General features: G+C 49.0%; 8 protein-coding genes across 8 annotated transcripts; 2 read left to right on the forward strand and 6 right to left on the reverse strand.

The window, feature by feature from the left end:
- Positions 1–2,858: 2,858 nt before the first annotated feature.
- EI90DRAFT_1707775 (uncharacterized protein) lies at positions 2,859–7,337 on the reverse strand. The gene is made up of 5 exons (XM_039052046.1): positions 6,890–7,337; positions 6,685–6,830; positions 6,485–6,635; positions 4,856–6,430; positions 2,859–4,803 (listed from the first exon to the last, which is right to left on the reverse strand). Exons 1-5 carry the CDS (start codon positions 7,058–7,060, stop codon positions 3,037–3,039), a joined length of 3,810 nt encoding a protein of 1,269 aa, XP_038922172.1. The 5' UTR covers positions 7,061–7,337; the 3' UTR covers positions 2,859–3,036.
- A 133-nt stretch (positions 7,338–7,470) lies between these two features.
- On the reverse strand, positions 7,471–7,975 carry EI90DRAFT_3033206 (uncharacterized protein; the record flags this gene model as incomplete). Its single annotated transcript, XM_039058441.1, has 2 exons — positions 7,769–7,975; positions 7,471–7,698 (listed from the first exon to the last, which is right to left on the reverse strand). Coding segments are annotated over exons 1-2 (224 nt in total), but the record flags the coding sequence as incomplete, so codon positions are not given.
- A 1,027-nt stretch (positions 7,976–9,002) lies between these two features.
- Positions 9,003–9,452, reverse strand: EI90DRAFT_3011881 (uncharacterized protein; the record flags this gene model as incomplete). The annotated part of the gene is made up of 1 exon (XM_039056525.1): positions 9,003–9,452. One exon carries the CDS (start codon positions 9,450–9,452, stop codon positions 9,003–9,005), a length of 450 nt encoding a protein of 149 aa, XP_038922174.1.
- A 2,636-nt stretch (positions 9,453–12,088) lies between these two features.
- On the reverse strand, positions 12,089–13,379 carry EI90DRAFT_1708057 (uncharacterized protein). The gene is made up of 2 exons (XM_039052047.1): positions 12,224–13,379; positions 12,089–12,164 (listed from the first exon to the last, which is right to left on the reverse strand). The coding sequence occupies exon 1, from the start codon at positions 13,021–13,023 to the stop codon at positions 12,490–12,492; it is 534 nt and encodes a 177-aa protein (XP_038922175.1). The 5' UTR covers positions 13,024–13,379; the 3' UTR covers positions 12,089–12,164; positions 12,224–12,489.
- Positions 13,380–15,752: 2,373 nt separating this feature from the next.
- EI90DRAFT_2988922 (uncharacterized protein) lies at positions 15,753–19,716 on the reverse strand. The gene is made up of 5 exons (XM_039056054.1): positions 19,141–19,716; positions 18,935–19,080; positions 18,734–18,884; positions 17,108–18,679; positions 15,753–17,060 (listed from the first exon to the last, which is right to left on the reverse strand). Exons 1-5 carry the CDS (start codon positions 19,309–19,311, stop codon positions 16,128–16,130), a joined length of 2,973 nt encoding a protein of 990 aa, XP_038922176.1. The 5' UTR covers positions 19,312–19,716; the 3' UTR covers positions 15,753–16,127.
- A 2,002-nt stretch (positions 19,717–21,718) lies between these two features.
- On the reverse strand, positions 21,719–22,370 carry EI90DRAFT_2905048 (transmembrane adaptor Erv26; the record flags this gene model as incomplete). The annotated part of the gene is made up of 3 exons (XM_039054190.1): positions 21,719–22,120; positions 22,166–22,245; positions 22,298–22,370. 3 exons carry the CDS (start codon positions 22,368–22,370, stop codon positions 21,719–21,721), a joined length of 555 nt encoding a protein of 184 aa, XP_038922177.1.
- Positions 22,371–22,495: 125 nt separating this feature from the next.
- On the forward strand, positions 22,496–23,835 carry EI90DRAFT_3150419 (vacuolar assembly protein DID2; the record flags this gene model as incomplete). The annotated part of the gene is made up of 6 exons (XM_039065655.1): positions 22,496–22,511; positions 22,562–22,581; positions 22,640–22,717; positions 22,777–22,923; positions 22,980–23,048; positions 23,100–23,835. 6 exons carry the CDS (start codon positions 22,496–22,498, stop codon positions 23,391–23,393), a joined length of 624 nt encoding a protein of 207 aa, XP_038922178.1. The 3' UTR covers positions 23,394–23,835.
- A 538-nt stretch (positions 23,836–24,373) lies between these two features.
- On the forward strand, positions 24,374–25,907 carry EI90DRAFT_2965516 (ATP-dependent RNA helicase FAL1; the record flags this gene model as incomplete). Its single annotated transcript, XM_039055533.1, has 7 exons — positions 24,374–24,502; positions 24,560–25,257; positions 25,311–25,364; positions 25,432–25,577; positions 25,629–25,698; positions 25,756–25,818; positions 25,872–25,907. Coding segments are annotated over 7 exons (1,196 nt in total), but the record flags the coding sequence as incomplete, so codon positions are not given.
- Between the last annotated feature and the right edge of the window lie 112 nt (positions 25,908–26,019).

Here is a 26,019-nt window from a genome sequence, read left to right on the forward strand (position 1 = left end):
TCATGTACGAGAATCCACATTGCAGCCGTATGCACAAGATAATTTGGTCACATTTACAGGGCATTCACGGTGAAACAAACAATGCCTGTGTCTATGCGCCACTTGCTGGACAGGCCTTCGTAGCAATACTAGATATGGCCCGTACTCCCCACCGCTTATAAGTTCTGGACGGTTCGTGCAGCTGCCTCACATTCACACGGTGAGATGCATACTTGGATTGTCGATTCTGACACATTCCTGGAACGTCTCCCGGTTGTGGGCCCCGATGGAGGAACGGTCCTTTTTGCTGCGATCGGAGAATTCAGGGAGTCACGGAACGTAGATAGGTCCTTCAAGGTTCTATCGCCAGCCTCGTCGATCCCTAGCTTGCTGATTTACATCATTGTCTTCTTGTCCGCTGATAAAACCTCTTTGGGGTCAGTATAGGGCGACCCTGGACCTCTCTGCCGATCGTTGAACCTTCATCACAATCAACCCCTGTCGTTTTTCACCCTTTCCTCTGCGGCTAGAATCTACGATAACATCATCGATTCAATGGTGATTACTGCGACAGATATACATAGAAAAGCAACATCGGGGCCGCCGGGAGATGCTCCACGCGGACTATTAATATTGATTCAGTGCATAGCGTATCTGTTTCATGTTGCGAGGCTAACCAGCTTGTATAGGTTCAATTAACACCCACATTCCTCGACGTTGCTAATTCGATGCATCAAACCATGAGGGGGGAGTTGTGCGAAACCGAACTTCTTGGTTTCCTTGAAGAGACATCTCAAATTCGGGGGGAACGACGATATTGAGCACTACGAATCGAGCGTTGAGAAATATCGTCAGATGGGATAGATATTATCGATCTCGTTCAGCGACACAGTCCAGTAAACGATAGAATGGTCTCCCGATTCGAAATTGAACTCCCATCGTTCTGCCTGGGTCGTTCCGTAGAGGCGTGAAGTTCGAAAACCGACTTGGAACGCTGATCAACAATCCTAAGAAGCATAGGGGGCGGTGACTGATCTGAATCCAACACTGAGAAATAGAGTTCTTTGCATGCAGTGGGGTCGGTCCCTGAATGCGAATGCGGACTCCAGAGAGGCAAAGCGGAATCCTCAAATTTAGCTCATGGGGCACTGATGGGCCTGGGGCAATCGATCTGAAGCATTGGAGGCCCAGGGCTAACAGGTGGGTGTAGCAGGATTCTAGCATTGCTCACTGTCACGTCGTTCGAGATGGCCATTACACTCCTGAGGGAGAGTGATTCCGAGTCACCAGCGCTGCTCCCTCCATTCGTTTAGTCGAGGTATGTATGTTGCTGCGGAACAATGCATCATGGTGTATTATCCTTGGCAGTGGCTTAACCAGTTGAATGCAATCGGTGCAGTTGCACATGAAAGTGCCAAGAGATGTTCTAAATTCAGATGAGTACGAAGGGCATTCACTGGTCGCAGAACAGAACTTTCTTGGCGCAACACCATCAGAGGTTAGCGCTTACAATTTTATGGTGACTCGGGTTTCCATGTGTACGCGTGGAACAACCATGACACTATGTAACCACTGTCACAGTGCGCCTCGGCCTCCTAAGCTCACTCTCACTATCCACAATGGGGTCATGATACCAGCATAGGAGGTTTTTTTACTGTGACAATACTTATTCACAAACCCAACCTACCTACCAACCAACTATCCTTTCCTTCGAAAAATTGCGATTGGAATTGCTCGTGCAATCGAGTGTCTAGTATTGCGTCATCCGGTATGAGATACGATAGCGCAGATCCAAAGCCAGGCAAAACGTAAGTGGGTGCGAATCTACGTAATTCTAATCCGTGCGTGAAAAAATAGTGGTTGATCAGATCAAAAATGGCTCAGGCGAAATAGGCGGGATGAAACTCGTTGGGTATATGGCATGTTTGACTCTGCTGTGAACGAAATTCCCATATACATGGTAAGCAGCATGGTGGAACCTCACACGGATTCGTGCAATTGACGGAACGACCATCCCAAGGGAAATACACATGGGCGCTCCGAGTATTTAGCAGGATGGGTGCAAGGATGGGTGCATGGAACATGGGAAGGGTACAAAAAAGAACATTGTGCCTTTGTAGTCACCTACGCAATTGATGGGTTGAGACCATTCACCAACGTACGTGGGAAGAGGCTTCATTTGAAGGCAAAGCGATGAGGGAGAAGAAGAGCGGGAAAATGCACAGAATAGTCAGATCCCACACTACATTTCGTCTCCTTGATTCCTTTCGAATTTCGCCATATCCCGCACCGCTCTTCTGCTCCTTTCGAAATCAAGCCGCGATGACAAACATCCTATGAACTAGGGCTAGATATGAATGGTAAGAAGAGGAAGAGTTGGAGGGAAACTGTCCATTGACCGACAATAGCCATGGTGGAAAGATGAAGGTTACGGAGCCTCCTAGAGGCACAGGCGCCCAAGGCGAATGATCAGGATGAAACTATGTAGCGGGTTTTCGAAGGAGTGGGCCAGGATATGTGATTATGCTATGGAATTGGTGGTGGTACGCTGTAGACACTGGACGGTAGTGGTCAGCTCGAAGAGCGTAGATATTGTCGTGGGTATGTGTGACGAGTTTGCCGAATCAAGACCGACTCAGAGCCGAATGGGTGCTCCAACTACTCGTCACTCCTTGACGTCAATGACTCGAGCTAGAACATAATCAATTTACCCATGCTTCGGACTTCCCACCACTCAAACACAATGGCTCGACAGGCATACGTTCCACAAATTACCTGTGGTGTTGGGATACCCCATATTCCAAGTCTCGGCTTCATTGCATGCAGTGGTGCATGGATACATGGGCAATAGGGGTACAAACGAGTGTTCTTGCAATTATCAAGTTACAGTTGTGAGCGGAATAACCAAGAAAACCCATAAACGTTTCATCAATAGTTCCAAACCAAAAATCAATGTCAACCCCCCAAACTGAGCTGTGTGCACTACAAGTAGCAAACAAGGAAATGCAATGAAAAGGGAAATTGGAAGGTCCAAGGTCTCAGGGGGACCCAAGTTGTTCAGATTAGTGCCTCGGAATCATGTCCGAGGTTAGAAAGAGCGGTGCGTAGTGTGTTAAGTGACCAATCCAAATTCGAGGTGTATAATCCTGGGTTGACGGAAACCAGCTCACGGTAGAGTTTGACACTTTCCTGGATGAATGGGAGCGCCTCCGAGTGCCGTCCGAGATCCGAAAGAGCGGCATATAGACCGTTGAGTGACCAAGCCAAATCTGCATTGTATGATCCTGGGTGAACGGCAACTAGGTCGCGCCGGAATTTGACGCTTTCCTCAACGAATGGGAGCGCCTCCAAGTGCCGTCCAAGTTTCGAAAGAGCGTGATATAGATTATTGAGAGACAAAGCCAAATATGGGGTGTATGATCCTGGGTGAACAGTAACTAGGTCGCGCCAGAGTTTGACGCTTTTCTCGATGAATGGGAGTGCCTCTGAGTGCCGTCCGAGATTCGAAAGCGCGTGATATAGATTATTGAGTGACCCAGCCAAATCTGCGTTGTATGATCCTGGGTGAACGGCAACTAGGTCGCGCCGGAGTTTGATGCTTTCCTCGACGAATGGGAGCGCCTCCAAGTGCCGTCCGAGATTCGAAAGAGCGTTATATAGATTATTGAGTGACCGAGCCAAATCTGCATTGTATGATCCTGGGTGAATGGCAACTAGGTTGCGCCGGAGTTTGACACTTTCCTCGACGAATGGGAGCGCCTCCAAGTGCCGTCCAAGTTTCGAAAGGGCGAGATATAGATTATTGAGTGACCCAGCCAAATCTGGGGTGTATGATCCTGGGTGAACAGCAACTAGGTCGCGCCAGAGTTTGACGCTTTCCTCGATGAATGGGAGTGCCTCTGAGTGCCGTCCGAGATTCGAAAGAGCAAGAGATAGACTGTTGAGTGACCAAGCCAAATCTGCATTGTATGATCCTGGGTGAACGGCAACTAGGTCGCGCCGGAGTTTGACGCTTTCCTCGACGAATGGGAGCGCCTCCAAGTGCTGTCCAAGTGTCGAAAGAGCGAGATATAGACTGTTGAGTGACCAAGCCAAATCTGCATTGTATGATCCTGGGTGAACGGCAACTAGGTCGCGCCAGAGTTTGACGCTTTCCTCGACGAATGGGAGCGCCTCCAAGTGCCGTCCGAGATTCGAAAGAGCGAGATATAGATTATTGAGTGACCCAGCCAAATCTGGGGAGTATGATCCTGGGTGAACAGCAACTAGGTCGCGCCAGAGTTTGACGCTTTCCTCGATGAATGGGAGTGCCTCCGAGTGCCGTCCGAGATTCGAAAGAGCGAGATATAGACTGTTGAGTGACCATGCCAAATCTGCATTGTATGATCCTGGGTGAACGGCAACTAGGTCGCGCCGGAGTTTGACACTTTCCTCAACGAATGGGAGCGCCTCCAAGTGCCGTCCAAGTTTCGAAAGAGCGTTATATAGATTATTGAGAGACAAAGCCAAATCTGGGGTGTATGGTCCTGGGTGAACAGCAACGAGCTGGCGGTAGAGTTTGACGCTCTCCTCGACCAATGGAAGCGCTTCCGAGCGCTGTCCGAGACCCGAAAGAGCTAAATATAAAGAGCCAAGTGACCTGGCCAATTCCGGGGTGTAGGATTCTGAGTCCACGGAAACAAGGCAACGGCAAAGTACAACTGAATCCTTTGCTACCTCATATGCCTCCCTGAATCTTGAAAAAAATTGCAGGTTCGACTGGAGCCAGATAAGCACATTGGCCAGCATGCAGATAGCATCTTTTGACCTTTGGTCAACCACCAACTGCCAGGAAAACGTGAGCTGATTTTTAATTAACACAATTGATAATCCACACCTTAGGCCAGTCAGAGAGTATCGAGATACTGATGTAGCCTTCCATTCTCACGCAGACTTCAACCCAGCGAGTCGCTTGCTGACTGAGAAATATGCAAACTGATTTATCGAACTCCTGCGACCGTTCCTGGACTCCACTGAGGTGATAAACTATGTAACGACATGCGTAATGCAAGTGCTTGGATAACTTCTCTGGAGGAATGTGCGGCAGTACATCTTGTCTCCGCAAGCCCTCAATCAGTCCGAGGCCCTCTAAAGAGGAGAGATCCTGATTCAGAATCTCAGTACATCGGAGGGCAATTCTCGCATTCTCCCGTCCCACATCCACTGAACTGCAACGAAGGCTGATTGATTGGGGATCGATCCGTTCTAGAATAAAGTCGCGGAAAGATTGGTGTAAGATGCGAATCGGATTGTCAGGATCCTCAAGTCCCGACAGGAGAGGTGCAAGTTCGACCAACGTATATCGAACAGACGACTTCAAGAACGGTGACAAAATTGCATCCCAAGCTGCAACAGACAGAGGCTGTTGTGCAACGAAGATTGCCCCCATCACAACCGGATAGTCATGCCCAAAATCTTCATCTTCCCAACCACACTTCTTCAGAATGCTTGTATACAACCGGTCCATCATTCCCTCAGCAGAAACCGCCGATCCCTTCACCCCTGTACCGAGCAGCCCCTCCAGCGTCCGAATAGGGTCCTTGCTGGCCTTCCTCATGTAGCGAAAAATGGTGCTGATCCAAATAAACAAGCCACCTGCTCGTTCCAAGATTCCCTCTACCATTTTCTCCTCGTCCTCAAGCTTATGCTGCATATCGGGATGACAATCCTTCACCGTTTCCAGCTGGGAACGTATATATGTAGCGCAATCGTGCACGTTTGCATTATCCGAGAGATCAATGGAAAGACGATCGATTGGGAAACGGGATGAGAGGAAGCGATTGACACGATCGAATTGCCTTGATGTGATAAAGAACTTTATGGAGGATGGCAATTTAGGCACTTCTTCTCGAAGAATATTTGCAAGGGACTCAAATGCTTCATCGTCACATTCATCTAAAGCATCGATGATGACCACCATAGGACGGTCGGAAAGTGGAGACTTATGCAGGAGGGGTGGAGCCACCAATCTCCTGAATTGCATCGCGAAAGGTGCTGTTGAGAGTGTAGGATCATCCCGAAGAGCAGAGATAATGGAGGCGCGATAAGCCTGATCGTGCTTTGCTAACGCTTGAGCCATCCCGCTGAACAGACAATCAGGCCGCGACTGTTCGCCAGCCTTGAAAAAGAAGCTTAGCAATAGGGAACGCTCCCTTGCGCATCGTTCCGCAACCGTGTGCGCAATCGAAGTCTTGCCAGCGCCGGCCACAGCGCTCAGCAATGCCAGCCGATTCTCGCTATCCGCGGTGTTACGACACCAGGCCATAATACGTTCAATGAGATCGACCCTAGTGCCTTCTAGGCAAGCCAGAGTTGAATCATAGTGGGCGATATCGGGGTATCGGAGTCTACCAAGAATCGAGTCATCTTCCATCGCCGACAATTTAACTCCAATTGTTAGGTTCGTCCTGAGCTACATCGGCAGAAAATAAGAATGGTTATGAAACGACGCCGAGACAAAAATTACCTGAAACGACGTCAATGCTTTGTCAAGATCCTTCTTTAGTGAATCAATCCTTCCCGGATCTCTCAAGTGGGACAATGCGTTGATTAAAGCCGACCGCTTCTCTATTTTTGTACGTCTTTGTTCGATTTCGGACTTGATCCTCTGTAGTACACTGGGACTTGATGTAAACGCGAAGACTGTCAAAAATAGATGAAACTTACCGATCGAGCTTTTTAGCGCTCTCCACCCATGGCTTTGCCTCTTCCGTTGACGGATCATAGGACTTTATGGCTGCAACTACTTCAGCCACGTTGTCCACGACGTATTTCCCAAAGTCCTCCCATTCCTTATTATTCTCCTTGAACTTCTACCCGACCCAAACCATTAGCCTTTGCCTGCGCGAACCCAGCATGAATAATCACTAACTTGAACCTCGCTGATAATAAAGAGTGCGCCGCTAGTCGCGCTCTTTAGAGGAGGGCACATATCAGCCGCAACGTTGATGGCTGTGAGAATTGGTATCGCCATATCGCCTCCCACTGCGATGATCTCATCGATCTTTCGCCTGAGACCCTCAGCTTTTTGTTGCAGTGACATGATGGTCGATGTTGATAAGTGGATGGAGGAGAGAGATCTTTGGGCGCTCAACACACGTGGTGAGCCCCTAAATGCTCAAGGCCCATGAGGCCTTTGTACGATTATGGAAGGATACTTGAATGCATTGAGTCAGTGCCCAATAATATCGGGTCCGCTTATCCGTGTGGGCATTTAATTATTGGGGGAGAGATGATCATAACGATCGAGTGTATGAGGACCAGAATCAGGCCCCTCAGAAATGCAAGCAGACTGAGCACCGAATTCCGTACGAGCTAGCAAGAAACCGTAGGCAGGTGACCAGCCTCTCTTTAACGGGAAGAAGAAACCGGAGGAAAGGATTGCACCGTGAGGCTCAGCGGTAAGCGCCGGTGGGATCTTAACCCTTCTCATCGCTCGTCGCTGCATGCCATCAGCTGTCATACTAAGTACAAAAGGGTCGCCGTCTCTCGATTCACTGAAGTCGTTCTCTGCCTTCGATTTTCATTAAGCGCCTGTTTTTGGACTAAGTACGCCCTGGAAGTGCCCACTGCAGACGTTCCGTAACCGTCCCCCCGATGTCTCATTCCGCTCTCGGGCTGTTATTTCATGGCCAGTGTTGGTCAGGGTGCTTCCAATACGGTTCCACTTGGTTGCCTCCCCTGTGGATGCGTCATTTTATTGCATTGGTTGAACATTTGCCAATCAGTGAATATATATAATCACACCTACAGTACTTCAATTTCGACACCTTCCGTTCCCCAGCTGTATGATGCGTGTTCCTTTGTGGGCACATATACGGTAATGGGGGGATCTGCATTCGCACTCAGCTCGTCGCTTGTGTTATATAGAAGTGAACCGCCATCACTATGCACCCGGTTAAGATTCACCACCCGGCGAAGCTCAGCTAAGCATAGCTTAGTAGTCACCACAATCCATAGCTCCTGGGGATTGTACGAATTGGTTGATCCGGACTCTGGGAGAACATTATGTGGTAATGCGTAATTGGAAACAATAATCAATTGTCGTTGCATTTATCCTCAGCAATAGTTTACCCTGTTGAATGCAATCTGGACCAGACCCGGGAGCATCGCACATGAAAAACGTGTGTGCCAAGGAATGTTCCAAATTTAAATAAACCACCCTCAATTCTTCGTCAGTTTTTTCTTGGCATAGGACCATAAACCGATCGCGGAAACAAACTCCTCTAGGCACATGTACCCCGATCACCAGTAACAGCGCTGCAATTTTATGGCAGGTCCTCGTACAAGATGATTTGGTCACATTAATGTCATGTTCAAACGAATGATATCCGTGCCTATGCGGGATTGACTTCCACTTGCTGGACAGGCAAGATCGCTCATCGAGATATGGCGCCGTACTCTCCGCTGCTTGTAGGTTCTGGACGATTCGTGCATACTTGTATTTTCGTTTCTGACACGTTCCTGGAACGTCTCCCGGTTGTGGGCCCCAATAGAGGAACGACCCTTTTTTGCTGCGATCAGAGAGTTCAGGGAATCATGGAGCACAGATAGGTCCGTCAAGGTTCTATCGTCAGCCTCGTCGATGCCCAGCTAGCTGATTTATATGATTGTCTTCTTGTCTGCTGATAAAACCTCTGGGCATCGTAAGCGCCTCGTTCAATTGTGCGCTTCTTTGGGGTCAGTAAGGGGCGACCCTGGGCCTCCCACCGGTTGTTAAACTTTCATCACAATCAGCCCCTGTCGTTTTTCACCCTTTCCTCTGCGGCTAGAATCGACAATAACATCATCGATCCAATAGCGATTACCGCGACAGATATACATAGAAGAGCAACACCAGGGCCGTCGTGTGATGTTTCATGTACAAACATTCCTCAACGTTGCTAATTCGACACATCAAACATGAGGGCGAGTTATGTGAAACCAGACTTTTTGGTTTCCTTGAAGAGACATCTCAAATTCGGAGGGAACGATAGTATTGGGTACTACGAGTCGAGTGTTGGTCGGATGGGAGATGAATTGTTTACTTTGATCTCGTTCAGCGACACAGTCCAGTAAGTGATAGAATGGTCTCCCGATTCGAATTCGATCTGCCTGGGTCTTTCGTAGAGGCATGATGGATCTGACCCAGGGAGTTCTGAAAATCCAACATTCAAGTTGAGGAATAGACATCTTGAGTCCTTTGTAGCGGGGTCGTACAGTCCCTGAATACGAATGCTGACTCCCGGAGACGCGAAAGCGGAATCCCCAAATTTAGCCCATGGGGGCACTAATGGCTGGGGCAATTGATCTGAAGCATTGGAGGCCCAGGGCTTAACAGGCGGGTGCAGGATTCTAGCATTGCTCATCGTCGCATCGTTCAAGATAGCCATTACACTCCCAAGAGAGAGTGATCCCAAGTCGCCGGTCTCTCCATTCGTTTGGTCGAGGAACATTCACGGAAAAGAGCAACGTGTGCAAAGTAGTTCACATAATAGCAGCGACCTTTACGAGGTTCCTGGGCAACAGCATTTGAAGAGGCATTCCTCCCAACTCTATCGATATTTGCCTCTGCCTCTTTTTGACTCAGATGGCCTAGGCGGTAATATATTTTGCTGCGGAACGGTGCATCGTCTTTGGCGGTGGCTTAGCTCGTTGAATGCAATCCGGACCATCGGAGCACCGCGGTTCCACATGAAAATGGGGTGCTGTCAGCCCGGTTTCGTGTCTTGGTATTATTCCCTGGCCTACCCAAGCTTAGGGATGAGTTTGAATGACTTCCCTTCTACACCTGCTGAGGATCCGCGCCTCGTCTCTTACATCTCTTTTCTCTCTCAGATGTAGCTCCCGAGCTATCATATTAATCCTCATGGTTTGCGGAGTCATTCCAATATTCCGCCCTCGTGAAACTTGAGAGCCTTGGCATATTGGTCCAGTACACACATCTGACTAATGATTCAGGAACGCAGACGTCTTCGGCTGCTTGCGAGGAGCAGCCATCCTACGCTCCGAGTTTGAACGCTGCACTGCTTTGTGGGATATCTTCCTCCTATCATGTCAAGGCTCGGTTATGATAGTCACACCGTTGATGAGTGCATCGACAACGCTGAACGCACACGCATGTGAGATTTCTCATCTCAGTATGTGAATATATGCATGGAAGCCCTTCGCGCGTATCGGCTCACGACATGCCAATGGGTGCATACCTATTTATCGAGTACGAAGAGTCGACCAATTAAGCTGCTTGAACGACGTGGTCATGGCGAGTCTTTCACTTTATTGAGACATCGTTTCCCTATTAGCAACAAGAGCGCGACGAGAGGGAAAGAGCAATAAATAATTTGTGCCAGGGTATGTTACCTTTGGCGGGTAGCATCCACTGTGTTTTTGTTTTTTGGCTCTTTCCTGTTCTTCACTCTGTTCGCTGATTGCATGTTGTTTTTGTTTTCCGCCACCATTCGAATCCCGATCTCCACCTCAGTGTATTTAATCCAGGTTGCTTGCGAATTCAGAGACCTCAGCGGTTGTCGGGGCTGTCGGGACACCACTCGGCGCTCATCTAGTCGCACACTCTGCAGTAGTTTAGCCAGTTGAATGCAGTCCGGATCAGACCGAGGCTCAGTCGCACATGAATGCAGGTGCCAAGGAATCTGAACCACTACAAACGAATCAAGGCTCAATACGATCATGAACCAAGCCCTCTTGGCATGCCTGCCGCCGAGCACCGGTGACAACGTGGCAAATCCTTACTCTCGAGGTCCCTGAGATGATTTCAACTGGTATGTCGGCATTCATCACTGACGTCGCGATCTCACCGCTGCCCTAGTGCTTCGCTCGCAATTAGTGCAGTAGGTGAAATGGCGGAGACGCAGCCTACCTCACCGCTCACACAGGTGACGATGCCACTGAAAACGAGGCGGGTGTAGGATTATAGCACTGCTCATCTACACTCCCGAGGGAGAGTAATTCTGAGTCGCCGGCTCTGCTCCCTCCATTCATTGAGTCGAGGAGCGGAAAAGAGCAACGGCATTTGCAGAAGTAGTTCACGGAATGGCAGCGACTTTTGCGCGGTTCCTGAGCAATAGCTTTGAAGAGGCATTCCTCCTCGAAACTCTCTTTACCTGGGGACTTATTGGCTGAGATGGCCCCTATTTCGCTGCGGAATAATAAATCATGCTGTATTATCCTTGGCAATGGCTCAGCTGAGTTGAATGCAATCCCGACCATCATTGGGGTGTGTAGTTGCACATGAAAATGGGGTGCCAAGAGATGTTCATGTTGAAATTTCAACAACCGGTTCCGACATCCGAGTGACAAGTGGTGGATTTTTCTTTTTGGGGAGTGAGGTTTGGGCCTCCCCCCTCTTTTTACCCTTTGTGCGCCTCTCACATGCGGTGAGACACGTCAGCGAGGTAGTTCGTGTATAAACAGGACCGGGCGTCATAGCCTTTACCTTTAAACATTCAAAGGGGTACGAGGGCTTGGGAATGTCACAAAAATTGGCACCAGCAGCTAGTAATTAGCGCTGCAATTTTATGGTGACTCGGTGCATACTCATGTAATCCGATTTCCATATGTGTATGCGTGGAACGATCGTGACATTCTGCAGCCCGGGCAAGAGCTCTGTGCGCCTCCACTTCTTAAGCTCGCTCACACAATCCACCACGGGGTCAATATGATACCAGCATACGAGGTCTGCTCCGTGACAATGTGGAAGAGTTGGACGAAAATGGAGGGAAGAACGATCCATTGACCGACAGTAGCTTTGGTGGAAAGATCGAGGTAATGCAGCCTCCCAGAGGCGCAGGCAGGAATAGCAAGGCAAATGATTGGGATGAAACTATGTAGCGGGTTTTTGAAGGAGCGAAGTGCAGCTGTTAGTCTAGCTGGGTCATGGGCATTGTCAAAGTGTATATATTGTGGCCCGGATATGTGATTATGCCACGGAATTGGTGGTAGACACTGAACGGTAGTCAGCTCGAAGAACGCAGATTGCGGAGTCTTGTCGGAAATGGGTGCTTCAACTACTCGTCGCTACTTGACATCAATGACTCGAACTAGAACATCATAATCGATCTGCCTCATGCTTTGGATTTCCTACTTCACCAGGCGATGGCTCCACAGGCATTCGTTCCACGAACTACTTGATTGTGGTGTCAGGATATAACCTATCTGATTGAAGCTTATTTACGTGCTACATCGAGTTGTATACAGTTGGGTTACTTACCTGCACGGAATCATGGGCAATAGTGGGTACAAATAAATGAGTGTTCTTGATATTATGATATTATTAAGTTAGGATCACGATCAGTTGTGAACCAAACAGTCAAGAAAACCCGTAAATATTTCATCAATAGTCCCAAACCAAAAATCAATGTCAACCCCCCAGTATTCTCAAATCGAGCCGTGTGCACTACAAGTAGCAAACAAGGGAATGCAATGAAAAGGGGAATAGGAAGGTCCAAGGTCTCAGGGGGACCCAAGTTGTTCAAATCAGTGCCTCGGAATCACGTCCGAGGTCAGAAAGAGCGGTGCGTAGTGCGTTGAGCGACCAATCCAAATTCGAGGCGTGTTGACGACAACCAGCTCACGGTAGAGTTTGGCGCTTTCCTGGATGAACGGGAGCGCCTCCGAGGACCGTCCGAGATTCGAAAGAGCAAGATATAGATTATTGAGTGACTGAGCCAAATCTGGGGTGTATGATCCTGGGTGAATGGCAATCAGCTCGCGCCAGAGTTTGACACTTTCCTCGATGAATGGGAGCGCAACGTTGACGGCTGTGAGAATTGGTATCGCCATGTCGCCTCCTGCTGCGAGGATCTCATCGATCTTTCGCCTGAGACCTTCAGCCGTTTGTCGCAGTGACATGGTCGGTGTTGACAAGTGGATGGAGGAGAGAGATCTTTGGACACTCAATACACGTGGTGAGCTTCTAAATGCTGAAGGCCGATGAGGCCTTTGTGCGACTGTGATACTCAGATGCAGTGCCGAATAATATCGGGGCCGCTTACCCGTCCGTGTGGGCATTTAATTATTGGGAGAGAGATGATCATAACGATCGAGTGTGTGAGGACCGTGCGAGCTAGCAAGGACACCGTGAGGCTCAGCGGCAAGCGCCGGCGGACTCTTCTCATCGCCCGTCGCTGCATGCCACCAGTTGTCATAGTCATATTAAGTACAAAAGGCTCACCGTCTCTCGATCCATTGAAATCGTTCTCTGCCTTCTGTGAAGTGCCTGTTTTGGGACTGTGTAGGCTCAATTGCGCACTTACTTGTGTTATATAAATGTGCATGCGTAGCGAACTCTCATCACTATGGACCTAGGCTCAGCTCGGCGTAGCTCAGTATTCGCCACGATTACTACCTCCACATAAAATCCTCAGGATTGTACGACTCGGTCGATCTGGACTTTGGGCAGAGCATTGTTGGTAATGCGTAATTGGAATCAAGGACCAGTCGCACTTTACTTGTTGCATTTATCCTCAACGATAGTTTACCCTGTGGAATGCAATCCGGACCAGATCCGGAAGCAGCGAAGCTCGATTGCACATGAAAAATGTGTGTGCCAAGGAATGTTCCACATCTAAACCACTGCCTTCGGTTTTTATGTCACTTTCAAGATCCCCGAGACGATTTCCTCAAGCGTTATGTCGGCATTTGTTGTCGGCGTCGTGATCTCATCTCTACTCTAGCACTTCAGAGTGCAATAGTTCGTTTTCAAACTGCAGTAGGTGTATGAAATGGTGGAGACGCCCCTTACCTCGCCAATCACAGTGATGAGAACACAAGGTCACCGGGAATACGAAGGCACAGGGTTCGTTTTGTGCCGCCCATTTCACCAAGTACCCCATTCACCACCGGATATCTCTCTCGGGATGGCCATTCTTCCAATGGCGAGGACCCGGAATTTCAGGACCCTGTCCGAAAATCCTCATTGCAGCAGTACGTACAAGATGATCTGGTCACACTGTCAGGACATTCATGTTCAAACGAATGATTCCCGTGCCTATGTGGGATCGACTTGCACTTGTTGGACAGGCAAGATCGCTCATCATAGTAACACTAGATATGGCACCGCACTCTCCGCTGCTAATAGGTTCTGGACACTTCGTGCGACTGCCTCACATCTGTACGGTGGTATGCATACTTGTATTGTCGTTTCTGACACATTCCTCGTCTCGGAACGATCCATTTTGCTGCAATCGGAGAATTCAGGCAGTCGTGGCGCAGAGAGGTCCGTCAAGGTTCTATCGTCAGCCTCGTCGATCCCTAGCTTGCTGATTTATATCATTGTCTTCTAAAACCCCTTCTTTGGGGTCAGTATGGGGCGACCCTGGGCCTCCTATAGTTAAACCTTCATTACAGTCAGCCCCTGTCCTTTCCTCTGCAGCTAGAATCTACGATAACGTTATCGATCCAATGGCGATAACTGTGACAGATATGCATAGAAGAGCAATACCAGGGCCATCGGATGATGTTTCACGTACGAACATTCCTCGACGATGCTAATTCGATACGTCAAACATGAGGGCGAATTGTGTGAAACCGAACTTCTTGGTTTCCTTAAAGAAATATCTCACATTCAGAAGGAACGATGGTGTTGAGTACTATGAGTCGAGCGTTGAGAACTATCGTCGGATGTTGTTCATTTTTTTATCTCGTTCAGCGACACTGCCCAGTAAGTGATAGAATGGTCTTCCGATTCGAATTCGATCTGCCTGGGTCGTTGTAGAGGCATGGCGTTCGAGAACTGATCTGACCCAGTTCTGAAGATTCGACAGACACTTTGAGTCCTTTGCAGTGGAGTCATACAGTCCCTGGATGGAGAGGCAAAAGCGGGATCCTTCAAATTTAGCCCATGGGGACACTGACGGGCCTGGGGCAATCGATCTGAAGCGTTGGAGGTCCAGGGCTAACACGCAGGTGTAGGGTTATACCATTGCTCATCGTTCCATCATTCGAGATAGCCATTGCACTCCCAAGGGAGAGTAATCCTGAGTCGCCGGCTCTGCTCCATCCATCCATTTGGTCTAAGAGTGTTCGCGGAAATGAGCGACGTCTGCACGTAATAGCAGCGACCTCTGCGTGGTTTCTGAGCAATAGCTTTGAAGAAGTGTTCCTCCTCAAAACTCCTTAGACCCACCATCGAGCCTGGCCCCAGATGGTATATATTTCACTGCGCAACAATGGATCATGCTGTATTACCCTTGGCAATGGATCCCATCAGGGCGTAGTTGCACATGAAAATGGGGTGCCAAGAGATGTTCCAAATTCAAACGAGGTCGTCGAAGGCTTGCAACCCTCCAACAACGGGAACAAAAAATTGGCCGCAGAACGGAACCCTCTTGGCGTGACCAAGCAGTGGTTAGCGCTGCAATTATTTTATGCTGACTCGGTGCACATCACAATTTTTGAAGGAAATGGCTAGTAGATTGGGTTTGTAAATATTGTCACGGTGCGAACCTCGCATGCTGTATTATGACCTGTTGTGGACAGCAAGAGTAAGCTTTAATTAGGAGGTCAAAGGGCACAGAGCTCTTGTCCAGGCTGCAGAGTGTCATGGTCGTTGATCCACGCATACACGCGTGGAAATCGGTTTACATGAGTTGGAATTAATTGCTCATGCACCATCTGGTATGAGAGTGCTTGATGATACGATAGCGCAGATCCAAGCCAGGTGAAACGAAGGGGGTGCGCTAGTGCGGATCTACGTAATTCTAAGCCATGCGTGAAAAAATATAATAGTCGATCATCAGGTCAAAAATGGTTCTGGCAAACACCTGGACTTCCCACTCCACGCGAACACAATGGCAATGGCTTGACAGGAGGATATGGCTACATGCATGGAGTTGTATATACGGCTTCATTGCATACAAGGGTGTGCAGAAATGTGGACAATAGTGACAGGTAAAAATAAGTGTTCTTGATATTATCAAGTTACAACCACGATCAGTTGTGAGCGGACGAGCCAAGAAAACCCAAAAACGTGTCATCAAACTAAAAATCGACGCCAGCCACCCACTATTCCCAAACTGAGCACTGAACGGGGCTGTCAGCATTATAATGCAGGTAGTGAGAGAATGCAACGAAAATGGAAATGGGGAGGTCCGGAAGTTCGGAAGGTGTCCAAATTAGTGCCCCAGAATCATATTCGACCTTGAAAGAGCGGTGCGTAGTTTGTTGAGTGACATGTCCAAATTTGAGGTGTGTAATCCTGGGTTGACGGCAACTAGCTCACGGTAGAGTTTAACGCTTTCCTCAATGAATGGAAGCGCCTCCGAGTGACGTCCGAGGTTCGAAAGAGCGTCATATAGATTGTTGAGTGACAAAGCTAAATTTGGGGTGTATGATCCTGGGTGAACGGCAACCAGCTCGCGCCGGAGTTTGACACTTTCCTCGATGAATGGGAGCGCCTCCGAATGCCGTCCGAAATTCGAAAGTGCGCCATATAGACTGTTGAGCGACCAAGCCAAATCTGCATTGTATAATCCTGGATGAATGGCAACTAGCTCGCGCTGGAGCTTGACACTTTCCTCGATGAATGGGAGCGCCTCCGAGTGCCGTCCAAGATTCGAAAAAGCGTTAAATAGATTTTTGAGTGACAAGGCCAAATTTGGAGTGTATGATCCTTGGTGAACGGCAACTAGCTTGCGCCGAAGTTTGACGCTTTCCTCGATGAATGGGAGCGCCTCCGAGTGCCGTCCGAGTCTCGAAAGAGCGCTATATAGATTGTTGAGTGACCAAGCCAAATCTGCGTTGTATGATCCTGGGTGAACGGCAACGAGCTGGCGGTAGAGTTTGACGCTCTCCTCGATCAATGGGAGCGCCTCCGAGGGCCGTCCGAGATCCGAAAGAGCCAAATATAAAGTGCCGAGCGAGCTGGCCAATTCCGGGGTGTAGGACTCTGAGTTCACCGAAGCAAGGCAACGGCAGAGTACAACTGAGTCCTTTGCTGCTTCATACGCCTCCCTGAATCTTGAAAAAAATTCCAGATTCGACTGGAGCTGGAAAAGCACATTGGCCAGCGTGTAGATAGCATCTTTTGACCTTTGGTCAACCGCCAACTGGGAAAACATGAGCTAATTTCATTAACACAATTGGTGATCCACACCTTGGGCCACTCAGGGAGCATCGAGATACTAATGTAGCCTTCCATTCTCACGCAGACTTCAACCCAGCGAGTGGCTTGGTGACTGAGGAATGTGCGAACCGATTTATCGAGCTCCTGCGACCATTCCTGGACTCCACTGAGGTGATAAACTACGTAACGACATGCATAATGCAAGTGCTCGGATAACTTCTCTGGAGGAATGCGTGGTAGTTCATCTTCTCTGTCCAAGTCCTCAATCAGTCCTAAGCCTTCTGAAGAGGAGAGATCCTGAGTCAGGATTCTGGTGCATCGCAGGGCAATTCTAGCATTCTCCCGCTTCACATCCACTGGACTGCAATGAAGGCTGATTGATTGAGGATCGATCCGATCGAGAATAAAGTCGCGGAAGGATTGGTGTAGGACTCGAATCGGGATGTGAGAATCTTCAAGCCCTGAGAAGAGAGGGCCAAGTTCGGCCAACGTATATCGAACCGACGACTTCAAGAAAGGCGACAAAATCGCATCCCAAGCTGCAACAGACAGAGGCTGTTGTGCAACGAAGATGGCTCCTATCACGATTGGATAGTCGTGCGCAAAATCTTCATCCTCCCAGCCACACTTCTTCAAGATACCTGTATATAACCGATCCATCATCCCCTTAGCAGAAACTGCCGATCCCTTCGCGCCTGTGCCAAGCAGTCCCTCCAGCGTCCTCATAGGGTCCTTGGCAGCCTTCCTCATGTAGCGAAAAATGGTACTGATCCAAATAAACAGGCCACCTGCTCGTTCCAAGATCCCCTCTACTACTTTTTCTTCATCCCCGAGTTCATGCCGTATATCGGGATGCCAATTCTTCAGCGTCTGCAGTTGGAAACGTATGTACGTCGCGCAGTCCTGCACGTTTGCATCATCCAAGAGATCTATGGTAAAACGATCGATATGGAAATGGGATGAGAGGGAGCGATTGACACGACCGAATTGTCTTGATGTGATAAAGAACTTTATGAAGGACGGTAATTTAGGCACTTCTTCCCGAAGAATATTGGCAAGAGGCTCAAATGCTTCTTCGTCACATTCATCTAAAGCATCGATGATGACCACCATAGGACGACGGGAAAGTGGAGGCTTATGCAGGAGGAGTGGAGCCACCAATCTCCTGAATTGCATCGCAAACGGTGCTGTTGAGACTGTGGGGTCGTCCTGAAGAGCAGAGATAATGGAGGAGCGATAAACCTGATCGTGGTTTGCTAACGCTCGAGCCATCCCGCTGAACAGACAATCAGGCCGCGACTGTTCACTGGCCTTGAAAAAGAAGCTCAACAACAGGGAATGCTCCCTCGCGCATCGTTCCGCAATCGTGTGCGCAATCGAAGTCTTGCCAGCACCGGCTGCAGCAGTCAGCAGCAGGACACGATTCCCGTCCCTGGTGTTGTGGCACCAGGCCATGATACGGTCCGTCAGACCGACCCTAGTGCCTTCCAGGCACGCCTGAGTTGAGTCATGGTGGGCGACATCAGGGTATCGGAGTCCACCAAGAATCGAGTCATCGTCAATGGCCGGCAATTTCACTCCAACCGTTAAATTCGTTCCAGGCTGCATTGGGAACAATCAGAGGGATTATGGAACGACACCGTGAAGAAAAATTACCCGAAACGACGTGATTGCTTTGTCAAGATCCTTCTTTAGGGAATCAATCCTCCCCGGATCTCTCAAGTGGGACAATGCATTGATTAAAGCCGACCGTTTCTCTATTTTTGTGCGTCTTCGTTCGATTTTGGACTTGATCTTCTGTAACGCACTGAAACTTGATGTAAACACGAAGGCTGTCAAAAAATAGATGAAACTCACCGATCAAGCTCCTCAGCGCTCTCCACCCATAGCTTTGCCTCTTCCGTTGACGGATCATAGGACTTTATGGCTGCAACTACTTCGGCCACGTTGTCCACGACATATTTTCCAAAGCCCTCCCATTCTTTCTTATTCTCCTTGAACTTCTGCCCAACCCAAACCATTAGCCATCGTTCGCGCGAACCCAGCATGAATAATTTACTGACTTGAACCTCGCTGACGATGAAGAGTGCGCCACTAGCCGCGCTCTCTAGAGGAGGGCACATATCGGTCGCAGCGTTGACGGCTGTGAGAATTGGTACGGCTATATCGCCTCCCGCTACGAGGATATCATCGATCTTTTGCCTGAGACTTTCAACTTTTTGTCGCAGTGACATGATGGTCGAAGGAAAGAGATCTCTGTGCACTCAACGGTGAGCTTATAAATGCTCAAGGCCCCTGAGGCCTCTGTACGGTTATATAGATGTAATTTAAGTACTGTGTGCCGGGGCTACTTATCCGTGGGTAATTGAATTGATGGGGGGACAGATGGTCATGCATAACGATCAGGTGTATGAGGACCAGTGTCAGGCCCCTCAGAAATTCAAGTGGACTGAGCACCGAATACGAACTCCGTACGAACTGGCAGTACCAAGAAACCTGAAGAAGGGTTGCCACGGTCGCTGAGGCTTAGCGGCAAGCGCCGGCGGGATTCCCTCTAGGCCGGTGCTGCTCGCCTCCCAAGTCCCCTATTTCTTCTTCTTTTTATTATGTGCCTGTTTCATGTAAGTACGCCCTGGAAGTGCGCACCCCAGATGTTCCGTAACCATACCGTCGATCTCTCATTCCGCTCTTGGGCTGTTATTCAGTGTCGACTAGGGTGCTTCCAACACAGATCCACTTGGTTGCCACCTTGTGGACGCGTCATTTGAGTGCATTGGTCCCACTGAACGTTTACCAATCAGTGAATATAATTGCACCTGTGGCTTCCGTTCCCCACCTCTATGCGTGATACGCGTTCCACATACACAGCGATGGGGTGCGGAATGTGCCCTCGCACTAGACTCCTATATATATTGTGTTATATGCACAAGCGAACTGTCATCACTATGTAATTTTAAGGATGACTGGGACCGCAGAATAATCAATCATCGTCTCCGAGCCCTTATCCTCAGCAATAGCTTAATCGGTTGAATGCAGTCTAGTTCAGACTGAGGCTCAGACGAAAAATGCGGGGTACCAACTGAAGGGACGTTCCAAATTCGAACCACCACGAATGAACAAGCTCGATACACCTTGGTTCCAGGAACGAAAACTGATCACGAACCAAGTCTTCTTGATGCCGACTTGACCCATTTGCAATTTCGGGACCTTAGATATGTTCTCAAACACACTGATTCTCGCTCGAGTGTTGGCAGCCAGGCCCCGCTGATTGTCTTCCAGAAAATCACACCGCTGGTCATGATCAGCAGGAGACTGAATACAGGTTGCGCTTCCTCAGTGCTTTAGTGTTTGATGGGCCACCCGAGAGTGAGTCGAAACAGATCTAGGGTCATGGTGCACGTCATGGTGCGCCGAAGCATCCAAGCAGAGCAACTCAGCAGCTTCCGTGGACCGAACCTGCACATTCTGCAGTCGATTAAGTACTACGGATTTGTGGTGCACACGAAATCCACGAAGTTTTCGTCGGCAGGCATCCAGCCAGTGTCCCACGCATCGAATTGCAATGCATCCTCGCAGCGACTTCTTGCATTGTGAAGATAGCTCATTTCGGTCTGGAATCACCAAGCATCCTCTTGGACACAATAAGTACTAAGCCAAATGCAAAACTCAACCAAAGGGGCAGCAAAGCCGCATGTACCGCTACCTTGCAGGCCTCTGATATGTACCAGGAATGAGAGTCTAGAATCCCACCAGATGGGAGAGCGTATGGAGAATCTCGTTGGGCTGAATTGCGTATGACCGGGCCAGTAGAATAACAGTGGAGTGCAAGCTTTGGGATACTGAAATGCGAAGTCACAAGCGACCAAGTGTAAAGAATGTAGTGGTCCGTCCCAGTCAACACGCGAGGCCAGTGAGCAATGAGTGTTTCACATGTGGCTGCATACCGGGGAACAATTAAATAACAGTGAAGTCCGTGCATTATTGTCAACGAATGGAGAAGATCGAGAGCTAAGGACTTATAGCATGCCTCCTTCCTGACTATGATCGAGTGAAATTGAGTGGCCACTGGCGTCGCCTTTATTCTGTAAATCCAGTGGCGTAAGGACTGGACGTCGCCGCTCAGCAAGACCGTTTCCTTCGTCCTTAGATGACACCGCGCGATTTGATCTTATAACACCCGAAGCGGATGCAGAAACGAGCGATCCAGTACCGTCAGTTGTAGCACGACGAGTTGGTGTTGCCGTCAATAATGGGCCGCGTCGGTTGAACGAATCGTTCTGGAGTTTTGCAAACCGTGGACTGTGGGGTGAAGACGGGCCATCAAATGACGTCCATGAAGGGGAGTACATTGGGACAGAGGGACTAGGCAATGGACTTGTGATGTGAATATCGACAGGACTAGGTGTGCGTGTTCTGTTTGGTGTTCGGGGCGCAATGATCCCGTCGAGGTTTCGGGAAGTGCGTTTACGGCGGATATCTGGAAGCGCAGATATAATTGGGCTAAAAATTTTTTGGAACAGCGTCTGGTTGGGAAGTGGAGTGGATTGCTCAATGCGGATTGATGGGGCAGAGCCGGAAAATGGGTCGTCAATCGTCAACACCGGTGTGCCGGGAACGCTCGAGTCACCTGGATTGAAGCAGTTAGAGTGAAGCTGAGTGGACACCATCCAACGTACCGTGAGAAACTGGGAGTGCATTATCGTTGGCACTCAGGCTTAAGAATAAAAACAACGGCACAAGCCACACGCATACGCCGAAAAAAGTTGAGATTTCGGCGAAGGTGAGCGCACCTTGAGGGGGCTTCCAATTTGCGTGCCCATACCGGGCTGCATGCGTCCGTTTCGAAAAGTAGAAGAACCATACGAAATGGTCGGTCAGTACTAACAAACACGAAGATATGAAAGAGGGGGAGGTAAGGGATATCAAGGGCCAGGAGGGTGTGAAATTCGAGAGGTAGACGCAATGGCAGAGTATGGAAAATGCGATTTGAGGGAAGGGGAAAGAATCAATGAGCCAGAGCAGTACATGCAGAATGATAACAACCTGGAACGCGGTCAGCGAGATGCAGGCGATATAATGTACACTCACATATATGGTTCGTGTCCCAACAACCTTTGCTGTTGTAGAGTGCTCTTCAATGACCTCCGACAGCCACAGAAGACCGCTTGCTGCAGAAGACGGATCAGAGAAGAGAACTTAATCCGGGGGAATGATTCATACCTAAGCTAAGGGTAACGAATAAGAAGGTTGCGAAGATGGCAATATATCCCAACCCATGCAATACAGATACCATGGCACCATAGACGGTCAGCGAGCCGCGATAGTTGTGCCTTTCCAATATTATATCTCTGTCGGGACGGTCATCTGACTGCTTCCAAAGACTCGGCGGTTGACTTGCGCCAACGGAACAAGCGAACGATGAGCAACCTGGAAAGTACGGCCGATTGATGTTCCCTGGCTCTCATGAGACTGATGTTGTGGCAGAGACACTCTTTCAGCTTAAAGTCCGCACGATGATCCTGAGGTCCCTGTTTCACCCCTCACTCTCTGTCTTTTCCACAGTTCACTGCCAAAACTCTGAATCGTCAGTCGAAGAAGGCTCAAAAGGATGAGACCTCGGAGAAGGCCAAGCTGAAGAAGGTAATATTCATTTACACAAAACCTTTACATCCAGACTCTGACATTGGATCTCGCTGCAGGCGCTTGTGCAGGGTAACACGGACGGAGCCAGGATTTATGCGTCAAACGCCATACGAAAGAAGAATGAGGCTCTGAATCTACTCAGACTCTCTAGTCGGATTGATGCAGTGGCTAGCCGTGTCGAGACTGCTGTAACAATGCGTCAGGTCCGTTCTTTCCCATCTCGATGAATGGCAGTGTGACTTGTCCTTCCTCTGTATAGGTGTCGGGAAACATGGCTTCTGTGGTCAAAGGAATGGACAAAGCTATGGACTCCATGAATTTAGAACGAGTACCTGTTTCGGGATTCTGCACAACTGATGGTTACTGAATGATCTTCCAGATCTCTCTTATCATGGACAAATTCGAAGCTCAATTCTCCGATCTAGAGGTGCAGACTTCGTATATGGAAGATACGATGGTGTCCACTGTTGCCACCACAACACCACAAGATCAGATTGACTTACTCCTGCAGCAAACTGCAGAGGAAGCGAATATTGAGGTCCAACAAGGTCTTGGTGCGACTGATCTTGCCGGGAGGGTACCTGAGTTGAAGGAGCCGGAGTCAAAGCTCCACGATGAGGATGCCGAGCTAGTCAGCAGATTGAGATCCCTGCGGCCCGCGGCCACCTCCTAACTTTCCATGACCCATCCAACCTTTTCATTCTAGCATCCTTACGACAGATTTTTGTATGTTCATATGCTTTGACTTTGTAATATCAGGTAGCAGGAATCCGGGTCGACGGAAAGGTGATAAATAAGTAAATGTGCTGGTCTCAATTACAGTACGAAATATAGGATGTCCATGCATGCAAAGGGATATGATCTACTTAGAGTATGAGGATGGCGGCAAGAAAACAGCCAAATATTGAGACTGCGAAACCAATGAGTCCACTCAAATCCCTAGAAAACCTAGCAGACAATTGAGCGTCACCCCTTCCAGGGTAGTTCGATGGGAACCCGGTTCGCGAGTAATCGCTTAAGGCGACAATGGAACCGGAGGATACGACAAAGGACGAGAAAGGCGGCAAGGCAGTGCCGGTCTGTGTTGGTGATGGGAATGCTAAATTCATGGTATTGGTATCGGTATTTAACTTCTAAAGTAGGGCTTACTCTTCGCGGGGAGAGTAGATGTAGTAGATCCAATGGTCGAACTATGGGTTGCAACAGGATCAGCCCAAAATAGGAAAGTCGAGGGCTGGGTGTCTTACATTACGGTCGAGGCAGTCGTTCCTGCTACGGGATCATCGGAAAGGGACAAAATAACGGTGGACCCAGAACTGCACAACGCGACAGAGTTGCGGAACCCGTGTTAGTCGCCTCGATGGGCTAGTGACGAACGGCAATACTGACATATCAGTAGTGGTCAACAGGGACTGGGCTGCTACAAGGGAAAATAGGCAAGTCAAGGCGAGGGAAAAAGGGAGCGTCCGCTTCATTTCTTTCGTTCAATAGTGGGTGAGGCAAAGAGCTTGTGGCGGTAACGTCCCCGGCTAAACCCGACTGACTTTCACTGTCCTACCTCTCGAGTCAAAAGTGGACGCGAACCAAGGCGTTCGACTGTAATCTTGCCCTTATAGACCTTCAGCCACTAGAAGAGTCATTTTAGTGTATCAATTATGTCCGGAGGGCTAAATGCTGACGATTCCAAGCTGGTGTTCGAGTCCAGCGAAGAAGTTTCGGTTGTCTCGACATTTGACAGCCTTGGATTGAAGGAGGACCTCCTGCGCGGCATTTATGCCTACAGTGAGCTGGTTTCGTAAAGATTCTCTTATTTCTATTCACATGGTTTCTGTTGGGAAGATTTCGAGAAGCCATCTGCCATTCAACAGCGTGCCATTCAGCCGATTGTCAGAGGACGAGATGTGATCGCCCAGGCACAATCTGGTACCGGAAAAACGGCCACTTTCTCAATATCCATTCTTCAATCTATGGATATCTCTGTTCGCGACACTCAAGCTCTCGTCCTGTCGCCAACGCGCGAACTCGCCACTCAGATCCAGTCTGTTGTGCTTGCTCTTGGGGATTACATGAATGTTCAATGCCACGCCTGTATTGGAGGAACCTCTATTGGAGAAGACATCCGCAAGCTTGACTATGGCCAGCATGTTGTGTCAGGAACACCAGGGCGAGTATACGACATGATCAGGCGCCGACACCTTCGTACGAAAACCGTTAAGATGTTGGTGCTCGATGAAGCAGACGAACTCCTCAACAAGGGTTTCCGTGATCAAATCTACGATGTATACCGCTATCTACCCCCCAACACACAGGTGGTGCTCCTTAGTGCCACTTTGCCTTACGATGTGTTAGAGATGACCACAAAATTCATGACAGATCCCATCCGTATCCTTGTAAAACGTGATGAGTTGACGCTGGAAGGGATCAAACAGTTCTTCGTTGCCGTCGAGAAGGAGGAATGGAAGTTTGATACGCTATGTGACTTATACGACACACTCACCATCACCCAGGCCGTCATTTTCTGTAACACGCGGAGAAAAGTGAGTCATTCGAATATTTTTTTGTCTTCCAGTCCCTAACCGAGGTCCTTAAGGTTGATTGGCTGACAGAAAAGATGCGAGCCGCCAACTTCACCGTGTCATCCATGGTACGCAGCTTGTCTGATTCTCTGTTTGGATTACCCTCGTTACTTAGTGATGTCATTTACATTATAGCATGGCGAAATGGCTCAAAAAGAACGCGATGCGATTATGTCGGAGTTCCGTGGTGGATCGAGCCGTGTCCTTATCACGACAGACGTTTGGGCGCGTGGTATTGATGTACAACAGGTTTCTTTAGTGATTAACTACGACCTTCCTTCGTAAGTGGACAGACGTGTTTTAATCATGCCCTGTTGACGCGCCTTTTTCAGCAATCGTGAAAATTATATTCACCGTATTGGTCGCTCTGGTCGTTTCGGGCGCAAGGGAGTTGCTATCAATGTGAGCATGCCTCTTGCCACACCTCTCGTGAAAACCTGACCACTTTCTTTGCGCCAGTTCGTGACCATTGAGGACGTCCGGATATTGCGTGATATCGAACAATACTATAGCACACAGATCGTGAGTCCGGTACTCGGGCCTCTAATATTATTGATACTGAGTGACCTACATAGGATGAAATGCCTGTTAATGCTGCAGAGTTGATTTAAGTTCGGCTTGGATGTGCATTATAATGCTCCCGGGTTGTTTTTAGTATCTCTTGAGACTGTACGGTACCTCGCTGCCCGTTCGGTGGTAGTGGATGGTTCCAAATGCGTAATG

The sequence above is a fragment of the Cantharellus anzutake genome (genome assembly GCF_015039405.1).
Source record: "Cantharellus anzutake strain C23 chromosome Unknown EI90scaffold_4, whole genome shotgun sequence".
NCBI lineage: Eukaryota > Fungi > Basidiomycota > Agaricomycetes > Cantharellales > Hydnaceae > Cantharellus > Cantharellus anzutake.

Bases quoted from the DNA above. Each gene is read 5' to 3' on its own strand.
- EI90DRAFT_1708057 (XM_039052047.1), bottom strand. From the start codon at position 13,023: ATGCCCACACGGACGGGTAAGCGGCCCCGATATTATTCGGCACTGCAT.
- EI90DRAFT_2988922 (XM_039056054.1), bottom strand. From the start codon at position 19,311: ATGTCACTGCGACAAAAAGTTGAAAGTCTCAGGCAAAAGATCGATGAT. The intron at 18,680-18,733 runs GTAATTTTTCTT...TTCCCAATGCAG, and splicing joins AAGCAATCACGTCGTTTCGG to CCTGGAACGAATTTAACGGT. The intron at 17,061-17,107 runs GTGTGGATCACC...ATGTTTTCCCAG, and splicing joins TGCTCCCTGAGTGGCCCAAG to TTGGCGGTTGACCAAAGGTC.
- EI90DRAFT_1707775 (XM_039052046.1), bottom strand. From the start codon at position 7,060: ATGTCACTGCAACAAAAAGCTGAGGGTCTCAGGCGAAAGATCGATGAG. The intron at 6,831-6,889 runs GTTAGTGATTAT...TGGGTCGGGTAG, and splicing joins TTATTATCAGCGAGGTTCAA to AAGTTCAAGGAGAATAATAA. The intron at 6,431-6,484 runs GTAATTTTTGTC...CTGCCGATGTAG, and splicing joins AAGCATTGACGTCGTTTCAG to CTCAGGACGAACCTAACAAT.